At 37.3% G+C, this 12,211-nt stretch overlaps 1 protein-coding gene across 1 annotated transcript in view; it reads right to left on the bottom strand.

Annotated features, from left to right (window-relative positions):
* The window catches only part of Ctsc (cathepsin C), a 31,404-nt gene that overhangs the window by 1,797 nt on the left and 17,396 nt on the right, over positions 1–12,211 (bottom strand). The window contains 3 exon segments of the mRNA NM_017097.2: positions 334–465; positions 6,677–6,792; positions 9,456–9,608. Coding sequence (NP_058793.1) covers positions 334–465; positions 6,677–6,792; positions 9,456–9,608 — 401 coding nt within the window.

The following is a 12,211-nucleotide window of genomic DNA, read 5'->3' as shown; positions in this document are numbered from 1 at the left end:
GCCTAAAAGCTGTATCATTTTGCTAAGATAAATCTGCTTGTACTTATTTTCTGCTTTAGAATAAGGTCTGCTTTTTATAGTTTTGTGCACTCTTAGGTGACATTTTAAGAGGCATTAATGACATAGGACGTGCTGAGATGTTGCTGTGGGATGCAGTAGATTCTATCCATCAGGGAGAGACTGTCCCGTGATAACTGATGGGGACAGAGTCACAGCAGTTTTCCAACTATAGATACTATAGTTCTCTGCTATGCTATACCTGGACTTTTGTGAGAGACAGTTGCTGATACACAATCAAATAGCTAGTACACAGCTCTGAAATAAAACACTTACCTTGGGCATACGGGCTACAAGATACAACCTCCTGAGGACTCAGGATTGGGGTCTGAGAATTGTTGGTTAATATACGAATTCTTGCTTCTAGCATACCCAGAGAGGCAAATGAGTAGCAGCTTCCACAAGATTCTGGAGATAGAGGAAAATTATGCCTATTATTTATTTATAATTTCACAAAGAAAGATGAAAATCTGAGTGAGGCACCTTAACATAGGATTTATAATAAACATTTTTCATAAAAATCAGCACAGTATAGAAGAGCATGGAACCTGAGGTCCTCCTTGAAAATGAAGAATGGATTTATGTCTATATGAGTTTCAGCCATTAGATTGAGAGCAGTGTGGTGGGACACGTGTGATTTAAACTTAAAAAAAAAAAAAGAACCTTTAATGCAGTAGACTATTTGAGGTCACCCAAAAGTCATGTTGAAATTCCGAGCTCTGGAGCTTAGGAGTTGGAGGAGTGTCCTATAAAAGATACTCCAGGAGCTCTTGGCAAGGGCCAAATAAATTTATTAAAAACATCTGCTGGGAAGACAACTGCCATTACAAGAAAAGGGAAAATGCTGTATTAAAAAATAATGTATATGAACAATGCTATTCTATGTTTCTTCAAATTGCATGGATAAAAGAAATAAGCATATATAATAAAGCACTGTAAAGCTGGCCTTCCCCTTGCTATAACTCATAAATAAATGAATATAGCTTTATATTTCTATTGTCTCACAATCTCTCCCATCTCTACCACTGATACAAAGATTACATGGAGATATGCCTATACCAAATCTAAAAATAAAGCTAGTTCTACACAAAATGCGTATCATTCAATTTACTATATTAGTTTTACAAAGCCATTAAAGTGTTGAGCATGTCACTGTGCATGTAAAGATTTATGAAGTCAATTTAACTAATTTTTCAAATAGAGGTATCTTTAATAAACCTGATTAATAGTAATTTGGTAGCCACCTTACTTTAAAAACAAAAAAGCACTATGGAAACATTGATGCTTTTAGCTGTCAGCAGGGATTCTGTTTTCCCTTCTCTAGGTAATGATTTCCTAAGCCCCTGGAAACAAAGAAAAGCCAGGATGCTGTTCACATTCTACCACTGTAAACCCTGTTTGAAATGCTTGGGTTGTTTGTCCTCACACTAAACGCGGGCAGTTCCTCGAGTTCTCTTTGACTTGCCACGGGACAGAGTGAAGGAGCTCAGTGCATATTTGAGGCAAGAATGAGTCAAGCGATGATGAGTAGGCACAAATTTACAGCCCAGAAATGGAGTAAACTCAAGGAAACTGTCAGTCAACTACTTTCTTCTTAGCTCTAGAGGAAACAGAGCTTTGGATGCTAAAGTGAGTCTCCTTCTACAGCTCTCAGTGCCACAAGACCCTGAACCCAATGTTCCAAGAGCCTCCTTTTTATTAACTACTGTCATGTCTGATCATTCCCCAAATTCTCCCCTCCAAGACTCTCATATTTGTCCTGGTTATACACTGCTCTAGTTTGAGGAATGATCATCTAAATTTTGAAGAGAAGAAGATAAGCACCTGTAATGCTGACTTAGAAGTCATTACTTTACAATCTAGCCACTTGATACCTGAGGCCTAGAAACTGTGGCAATGACTTGTCTATGAGCTAAGCAGTGACAGTGACCTGCCTGTCAGCTAACCAATAGCAGATGTCAGTACCTTGTTTTCTCTTAGTTCTGGGTTAGTGGCCTTTGCATGTTTTTAAAATCACTGTAAGATTAAATTACAACTTTGTTTATTTGGGAACAGAGGATAAGTTCTGCGAGGGCAGGGACTGTCTATTCTTCACCTTATCCACTGAACTAAATGAACAAACAAACAACAACAAAAACAAAACCCCACATGTTTTCTTTTCATGTTTGCCTTTTGTTGATTCAGAGTCTATTTCTTTTCTTCCTTCCTTGAAACAAAGACAATACACAGAAGATGAGCAACTTTGACTTGGTTTCTAAAGCATTTAGAGACTACTTCCTCTGGACAATCCCTTACAATAAGGCAAGGTCGAATACTAGATGTGTGATGGAATAACCAAAGCTACTATCGTTTGCAAGAGACACCTAAGCCCTATAAACAATCCAGCTTCCTCAGCTTTTAGCAGCTGCAGAGAGAAAGCCTGAAAGTATTAATCATTAAACCCACATTATCTGACCATCAGCTACAATGGGAGCAACAGGTCATAAGTACAACCCATGGCTCAGAAAGTGCTTTGTTTTGAAATCACAGGAATGGAAAAATTCCCTTTAAGCCCCTGACTTTCTGGGAAGATTGTCAACTGTTAAGATAATCACTGTTTCCGTTCAAAACGATAACTTGGTTTAGATTCCAGAAAAAGCATAGTATATAAAATGATTATAATGCAATAAGAAGGGCCTCACTTACAGGAAGCTTGGCATGAGACCCCGCCTACAAAGACGTAGAGCATGGTTTCCACATGGTACACATCCTCCAGCAATAGGGATCACACTGCAGTAGCACAGGAGAGCCAAGGTTCTTGCCTCTCTTCTTTGCCCTTCATTAGCCATGTGAGCCAAGGAAAATCACTTAGCCTGTGGCATTTCTCTTCATTCTTGTGCAAGTATAGATTAGGAAGTGTGAACAACTTAAGAAGGCCTTGCCTTCTTGCTCTAAAGAGCAACATTTATAACTAAAACCTAAGTAGAGTGGACTCTAAATATCAGGAAAATTCACCACAATACTAATAATAACCCCAGAGAGCCACTCTCTCCCAGAAATAATAAGACCTGGAAGAAAAGCCAGGAAATCCATCTCACTTCATTTTCTATCTTCTCTCCCCACTTACACCTCATGGTAAATCCAGCTATAAGACATTTTTATAGCTGTTTTAAATATAAAACTTTATTTGTCTTACCAATATTTCTTTTTACTTTAATCTTAGTCTATTCACAGACTAAAGGAAAGCTATGAATTTCCTTAACTGTGTCTAATTTGGAATTCTGTATTTCCAAGTACTTCAGTTAACAAGAAGAGAAAACAAGTATCTTTCCCATTCTGAAGTACAAGAAAAATATCAAAAAGAAGTGAGAAGAGGAATGTCTAATTACATTATTTCCTCAGACACCTGACACGACAGTGCAGGTGACAGATCTGTTGAAAAGCAATCAGTTCACAAATGACTTGTGTTTTGAAATTTCCATTATTTGGTAAAAATCATATTTACAAGACACAAAGAATGGGGATATTTGGGGACAACCAGAGCTTTTACCAATTATCCAAGAAAAAGCAATGTCAAAGAATTTTCTTCAAAAGGTCTCATTCCCTTCCCCTGGATTACTCTCATAGTACCTGTTATCCATCCATGTGGAGATAAACTCTACCCTTCTCCACTGAACTTCACAATCTCATTACTAATGTGAGTATCATGTGATGTTTTAATATTTTGTCTGTGTATCCTTCTAAACACTAAGTCTTGGGAAGTTACTAGTCTTTAAACACTGCTAGTAAAAGCTTCTCAGGGGCTGGAGAGAGGGCTCAGTGGGTAACATGCTTGATATGCAAACACAAGGATCAGGGATCAGATCTCCAGGACCTGCCTGAAAGCTGTTGTCGCACACATCTGTAAGCCCAAAACTGGGTTGATGGAATCAGGTTGGTGGCTTGTTGGGCAGCACTGACCATGTGGGGCACCAGAGTCAGTGAGAGACGGTGTTTCAAAGAATAAGGTAGAGTGTGATGAGGAAGACACCTCATCAACCTCTGATCTCCACCCCACAGGTGAATGCAAATGTACATACATCACACACGCATACACAAAAGCTTCCTAACATATATCACTATAACTGTGAGGGATGCAGCATCAGTGTATTAACAGCTCACATTATTTGCCTATTGTAATGTGCCTGGCTGTCAATAATGAAGGCCAACAGAGGACATTCCTTACTTCCTTAATCTTCTCAAGTAGGTCTTGACAGGGTTTCTTTCTTAGGGTTTCTATTATCCTGGTACAACACCGTGACCCAAAGCAATTTGTGGCAGAAAGGGTTTATTTCTTCTTACACTTCCAGGTAATAGTCTATTTTGAAGGGAAATCAGGGTAGGTAGCAACTCAAAGTAGGAACTAATGTAGACGCCATTAAAGAGGTCTGCTTATTGGTTTAGGCTTCATGGTTTCTTCAACTTTTCTCAGAGTGCCCAGGTCCATCAAGCTCATGGCTGGTACCTCCCACAGTGATATACGTAACCTTATACATTACTCACAAATGAAGAAAGTGCCCTAAAGGTGTACCCATAAGCTGGGGAAGCATTTTCTCAACTGACGTTTCTTGTTCTCTTCTCAAAAGACTCTAGTTTGTATCAATTTGACACAAAACTAGCCGGCACCAAATCTATTTGGCAATCAGGTAAGTATTAATTCTCTGCAGGCTGAGAGAGAGTTTAGAACATTTATAATTCTAAGAAATTCATTGAAATCCTAGGTTCTCTTGGGCTCTTTAGTGGCCTAATCAATTATTTACATATCTACATACCGCAGGTGTATCTGAACTGATATCCTTTTGATTATAAGTTAACTTATTTGGAATGTATTAATTAACTAAGTTAATAGTTTACTAAGTTAATAATAAACCACTAGATTGTGTCAAACCCAAATCCAAGAATATCATTAGATAGCATCTGAATTTCACAGAGAGACTTACAATCTTTGCTGTAATCCACCTACTTTATACTCCCACCAACATATTTGGCAAATGACCTCATTTTTAACTTTTTCTTTTTGTTCTGTGACTTTAAAACATATGTCTAAAATGTAATAATAGACCCTTACCATAGAATGTGTCATTCAGAGAAACCTGAATTCATGTTCCCACGCGACAGGCATATATATATATATATATTTAGCTCCCGATGAACTATTCTCCTTTTATTTTGGGGACAAGATCTTTTCATGTGTCAGAAATTTGGTTTATCAATTATTTGCCATTTGCCTTCATTTCCCTCTCTAGAAAGTGGCAAAGGTAAAGGATTTTAGGATTTATACATCCTCTAGAGGAAGTGAGTCTCTGTCCAAAGGGAGAACACCATTGACATCAAATGAAGGATAGGAGTCTGTTTGACTGTGTGAGGCCAGACCAGAGCAAAGCTTTGTACATGCAAAACCCCTTTAACGAGGATGCAAGTACGTGGGACTAATGGTAAAAAAAAGTTGAAGAACTTTAATACAAATATACTTGTAGAAAGAGGAAAAATTTACCTCTCAAAATCATACATTTCTAATTACAATCTTCATTTGATAAAAAAAACTACAAATAATTTGTTTGATGAGTTGAAAATGTTAGGAACTTGACTGTTTTGTCAAATTTATGAGGGTGTATGCAAAATTATTAGCTGTCCTTCAGCTAACTTGCAACATCTACAAACTTTGTTACTGTTGATGTTTTATATTTCATAAAACTAGCAAGACATAACTTTCATAACTAGCAAGACAAATAGATTTTCTTCTAAATGAATGGGTGCATGTGTTTCACCAGTTGAGTGTATTTAATTTAAAGTCTTTAATCTAACATGTTAATGAATCTTGAACCTTACTTTAATATCACAAAACTGTTCAGAGAGCTTCAGATTTGGAGCATTTCAGATCAGGTACATAACCCACACTGATGAGCCTCCATGGGATTTTTAAGTAAAACTAAGGCAAACAAGAGCATTCATTCTCAAGTGCAGTTAAAGGAAGTTTTGCAATTGCAAAGCTAAATCAACTCATGGCTTAGGAAACTGAATTAACTGGTTTCATCAGAAGCCATATTCGGATATAAAGTTAATTAAAAGATCCATATACAGCTCAAGAAACCGAAGCTCATGTAGTAATTGAAGACACATTATGGTAGAAATAGGGGGCAAGTAGCAGAAGGGATCCAAATAACCAGCACAACTTCTTTTGGAAAGAAGACCAGTTTTAATTACTTACAATTACTTCTTTCCACAAACGTGTCTCCTAGCAGCCAGGTAAATGAGTCCTACTTACCACTCTTATGAAAGCACTGAGATATATTGAGCTCAGATAAATAGACCATGTTTAACAAATTTGGTCCTTGCCTCAAAAGAAAGGAGGAAGAAATCAAGTGGCTTTTTTTTTTTTTTTTGGAATGCAGGACCATACTATATAGTGTAGGCAATGTACCAATGTTGGCTTCAGCCTCTACAAATGTGTGCCACCATACTTGGCCTTCCTCTCTTTGCTAAAGTAGAAAGACCATGACCATTCCTTTTCTGTATCCCTAAATCCATCCTGCAGCCCATAAATAATTAATAACAGCTTGTGGGTAAAGATTGTGAAAGATTGGACATTTGTTAGTTTTACCTTGGTTTCGAACAGGGCTAACAAAATTGATGCCACGGACGTTTCTCCAGTCCCAAGATTCTGGCAAACTTAAAATTTGTTGCTGTATTTCATCAGTTATCGGGGCAGGTTTGGGCCTAGAATAGAAATGTATATTTAATACCAATAAAATCTGTACTTAAAAGATGGTCTCCTCACCTCTGACTCTTAGGGCCTGAGAACCAAACAACCCTTGTCCCTTGAGTGGTATGATGTGGCGATTACACAATGTTTCATTTGCGTAACTCTGCTGCATAAAAAGCTTTCAGTTACTGTAGATTTTCAGGACATAGTCACTTTTCCTTGTACAGTGAAAGCTACTTTTCATATGCTCAAATAGTTACCTTCTCTTACTTGTCAGATGTTCATCAGGAAGCAAGATACACATTTAGGATATTTATTACAAGGTCTAAATAAAACATGGAACTAATGTGTTTGACTCAAGAGGTAGTGAGGGTTTCACAATATATGATATTCTGCAAAGAACTTTAAGGTCACAGTTTATGCTTATGAAAATAGGCATGCTCATATCTATTTCCAGGAGTTTTGACAAAAGTTCAATGTAATAATAAGAACAATGATGATAACAATATAATAACTCAAAAATGATGACCTATCTGTAAATGGCAGCAATGATAATCATCACCATCATCATACATGTCACTAGAGGTACTAAATAAGATACTGGCAATCTGAAATATGTTTCTGTCACTAACTAGACGTTGAAATGATAACGTCCATCTTCCGTCTATCCTACACAGCAGAGAACTTGGCCACAACATACATACTAAAGAAAATGAAAGTGGGGATGCCAGGTTATAAGAGCACAAACAAAAGGAGAAAGGAGTTTAGCAGCACTAACATGAGAATTAGAAACATTTTTCCGATATTATGTATCGGGTTGTAAGGCCTTGCTTGGGCTTCAGTGTTTTAGCCACCCATTGAAATGTCTGCATCGGAGAGCTGCTCAGAAGTGATGTCTGCTTATGATTTCAGCAGTTCCTGGTTTCCAGCAGTTCTTAAGCCTTAGCTTAAGGATATTTGAGACTTTCTACTACGCAACTAGATATTTACAGCAGAATCAACTCTTATACAAAAATTCTACTGGAGATCAAGTAGCCAGAGTTCCAAATCTAATTTAATATTTCCTTCTGTGTGTGACTCCCATCTTTATCTCTGTGGCGCTCTGGTGATAATAATAGCTTTCTGTAAAGCAGAGATTGGTGTGTGGATAGAGTCTAAGAGAAAAAGAGTCCCCCTAAAAACAAAGCATGTAGCATATGACAAAACTGTAGTGTGAAACTCACACTCTCAGACAGAAGAAGCTCTTGTCTCCATTGCTAATTCTTTCTGCTTCAGATTTCTGTTAAATAGGTATCAGTTTTCCATCATTGACACATTAAGACCCTGATTCATGAATCCAGGAAGGGGATGTTGTGATGTACTCCTTGTCCCAGTTTAAATAAACCAGAGTAGATTAAGCACTAAAAGCCCCTTAGAACAGGCTTTGAGAAGTATTATACAATATTATTTTGAGAAAAGGGATGTTATTAGTCAGAAAAGAAAAGAGCCATACTGTCCCATAGTTAAATATTTCTATCAAATTGGGTTCATTTGTTCACTGAGAAAAAAAAACGAGAGATGTATCTCAGCTAGATTAAAGAACTGCGTCATTGTGTGGCTTATTTCAATCATAAAACATTAAAACATTCTATAGCTAACCAGGAATTAACCTTTGAATGCTCTGAAACTTGGAGAATACTTAGAGAAAATAATCATCCTAAATAATTTAACAACCCCTATTGATCTTTAGCTCCCTTCTTTTTAACCATGATGGTTTCTCCTAAAGAAAACTTTGGCATCACAGGAGTACCCTTGGACACACAACAAATGCTAAGGAACCACAAGTCCACTCCTAGGCCTAGCTGCGGTTCTAGAAAGATAATGCAGATTACTCAAATTCTTACTCAGAGAATTACAAAATTATATATATATATATATATATATATATATATATATATATATATATATTTCCAAAAGCAGGAAGATGCCAGGAGGTTACAAACGAAAGATACCAAGTGCTCCAAAAGCTGTGGCTAGGAAGGAATGAGTAAGAAATAAGGAATTATTTTTCCTGCACCTTAAAACACCCAGATTTTCAGACTTTTTTTCAGTGGCAAATCTAACAGTTACTATGAGCAAGCTGAGAGATACCCAGGGGAGCAGAAGTAGTGGTATAAAATGGGAGCAAAATGATAGATAAAGTTTTCAAGAATGTTTATCATAGTTTTTAGAAAGAAGTCAAGTAGAAAACACAGCGAGGGCGCTCGCTTTGGCAGCCCATATACTAAAATTGGAAAACACAGACATGGGCCTGTTCTTGCTATTTATATTACCTGGAATAGCAAGGAGAAGTCTAATTATAAGATGGTGGTCAGTAACAGCCATAGCTGGGGATAGGAAAGTAAACTGGGGACATTTGAAAGAATGGCTTGACATTACAGAGAAAAGAAAAACAAATATGAATGAAAAGAGGAGAGACAGGATGTGAACCAAGAGCATAGGGAAGACCCCAAAATATGACTTGGACAATATGCATAAATATGAAGGAAGGTGAAAGAAAAAAAAGACAACAGCAATAACACCCATTAAATCGGGATGACTAGTAAAAAGTTGGGACATCCAGGTGGGGCCAGTGTGGAGGGAGGATGACCTTTAGTACTGAAGTTCTTACTTGTGACAAGGAGAGGCACTGTATTACCTTAGGATCCTTCCGCTGTGGCCACTTCTCCTTATCAAATCTCGTATGCTCAGTTTCTCATATTCTTCATAGGTGGTTGCAGTCCAAGACTTCTGAACAGAATTGATGGCCTTCACAAAGTTGTGGTTGTGACTGTAGAGCCTTTCAGAATATCTGCCAACACCAAAGGGACATAGTTTCAGAGGTAGTCTTTCCAGGTAAAACTAGTCTCCAGTAAAACTGATAGCCATCCTGTATGGCAAAGTTGGGAGTGGTATAGTCTTTCAAGAACACAGTTGGGGGGTTGGGGACTTAGCTCAGTGGTAGAGCACTTGCCTAGCAAGCGCAAGGCCCTTGGTTCGGTCCCCAGCTCCGAAAAAAAGAAAAGGAAAAAAAAAAAGAACACAGTTGGGAACAAAGGAAAGCTGAAAACTGTTATGGGCTTTACATATAATTTCTTTTTAAAGCCAGGTTTATCTTTGTAGTTGGCATGAGAGTATTATCTTTTCTGCATCCCCATCTTCTTTATTTTATTTTATATTTTTGAAACAGGATTTGGTCTCAAAAACATCATGTATCCAGAAATGGCTTTGTACTTCTGTTTCTAAGTCTCTCCTTCCTAAGTAATAGGATTACAGGCACTGCCAGGCTATGTGGCCCTTTCAAAGTACACTTTTATAATCTGTTTATAAACTAAGCAAGTATACGTATACACATCTTATAAATAACCAATTACTAAGTATTATTTCATAAAGGGGTTTTATACCCTTATTACTAAAAAACAGTATTAGCAGAAATATCTGAGAACTCAATTCAGATCACCGAAATCAGACTCTGAAATAAGTTCTTCGTGTGTTCACAAAAACATTTGCATGAGAATCATTTGTCAACTTTGTGTGAAATATTTGGCCATGAATGTAAAAACAACACGTAAAGCTCATGCTTACAAAAATTGTTAATTATTCAATAAATTCCAACATTTGTCAAACCTGCATGTCAATGCCCAGCAATTGTAGAAGTAACTGTGTACTCCCATGGTAAAGCACTCTAGAGCTGGAGTGAATATAACTAACTCACTATTACATTTTTGAGAAGCATTGGTTCCTACTTTCCTTGCTTAATCATAAAAGCTAGGAGAGCCTCGGTAATAGGCATTACCCTAACAACAGGATGCCGTCACAGCTCTTAAGTGCTATTTTTAGTCCTTAAGAATCAAGAAGTTTCAAAAAGATCAGGTCAGTCAACATTTTAGTCTGGATGTGTGGGCTCATGAAACCATGCCCCTAGCTGAAAGCTACTGGCTGGAGAGTTGACCAGCTATGGTGGAAAATCACACAGTCACATGTATATAAGCAACTTAAATTGGAGCTAGTGAGTTATAAAGAGGAATGGGGAAAAAGAAATTTGGAGAGATCATGGGAGAGTGGTCCAGGAGATGCTGGAGTGGGTGAGTAGAGGGTAGATATAAGAAGAATACATATACATACATGAAATTCTCAAAGAATAATATAAATAAAATAAAATAATGTAATGATATCAGATAACAGCTCACTCAAGAGCTGGAAGAGGTCTTAATTTAATCTCAAATGTTTATTTTAAGAGTAAGATATTGCAGGGAGATTTTTCATTCATTGGTGCAGTGATTTAACTTCAAATGTTTATTTTAAAGATAAGGTATTTCAGGGAGATTCGTTATTCAGTAGGCAGTGCCTGAAAGGTTCAATCAGGCTCACCAGTACAAAGTACACCAGAAAGAATGCAAGGTGAACTGCTTCTGCGAACCACAGCACCTAAGTCTACTTAAAGACTGAACTCAAAAGGAAGGGTTGAATCAGTCTCCATTTTGGTTAGCACATTAAGGACCAAGATTAAGTCATTTTTCCCATCCTGTCTTCCATGAGCTCTCTGCTACAGGCATTCCCTGCCAGTATTACTTGGGTTGAATGTTTAGTTCATGTGCACTTTTAGTGGCTTTTTCAACTAAACAAAATGGGAAAGAAAATCATACTTATTGATCTCCCTCTTGCAAATAATGACTCTGAGAATTCTTGTTTTTATGGTTCCTTATTGCAGATACCTGAATGAAAGGAGTAACTGCACATTATAGGCTGAATTTTATCCCTTGGAAAGGTGAGGGAGAAATATCATAATTATATTATAATCTTTAAAAGAAAATATGAAAAAGCCATACTTAAAACCCTTCCCTCCTATATTTTAGCCTGAGATTATATTTAGAAATAGGGCTTTAGAGAGTTAATAAAGTTCAAAGGAGGTCATCAGTGTGGGCTCTGGTCTAGTTTTACTAGGGTCCTGAGATGAATAGGTTAGGATACTGCAGGCAAGTCCAAGTGAGGATGCAGTGAGGAGGAGGAAGTAGCATCAAGCCGGGAAGAAATCATGTTCTAGCATTCAAAGCCCAGAACAAAAGCTGCCCTTTAGGCTACCCAGTCTGCATGGTTTCTATGTGAGAGCCCAAGCAAATAAAACACTGCAGAAATACCAAGGACTTTCATTTCAGTTGCTTTTTATGTTTGCAGTTTGCTGAGTTTAACTGGACACTAGTTGTAGCATCATCATAAGCATGTATTATGGAAGTCATCACTATACCACAGCCAATGAAATAATTTTTTCTTTACTAGTAATTTGCTATTTGTATAGTTCCTTTGATCATGTTCTTGAAGCACTCCCTAGTTCACTGAAATGTGTTGAAATATTACTTTGTCAATTTAGTCAGTCCACATCCATTTCCAGTATAGTTAATATTTTATATTAACACA

The sequence above is a fragment of the Rattus norvegicus genome, chromosome 1 (genome assembly GCF_021556685.1).
Source record: "Rattus norvegicus strain SHRSP/BbbUtx chromosome 1, alternate assembly SHRSP_T2T, whole genome shotgun sequence".
NCBI lineage: Eukaryota > Metazoa > Chordata > Mammalia > Rodentia > Muridae > Rattus > Rattus norvegicus.
The sequence above is the reverse complement of the archived record's forward strand: the minus strand, read 5'-3'. Positions and strand labels throughout refer to the sequence as shown.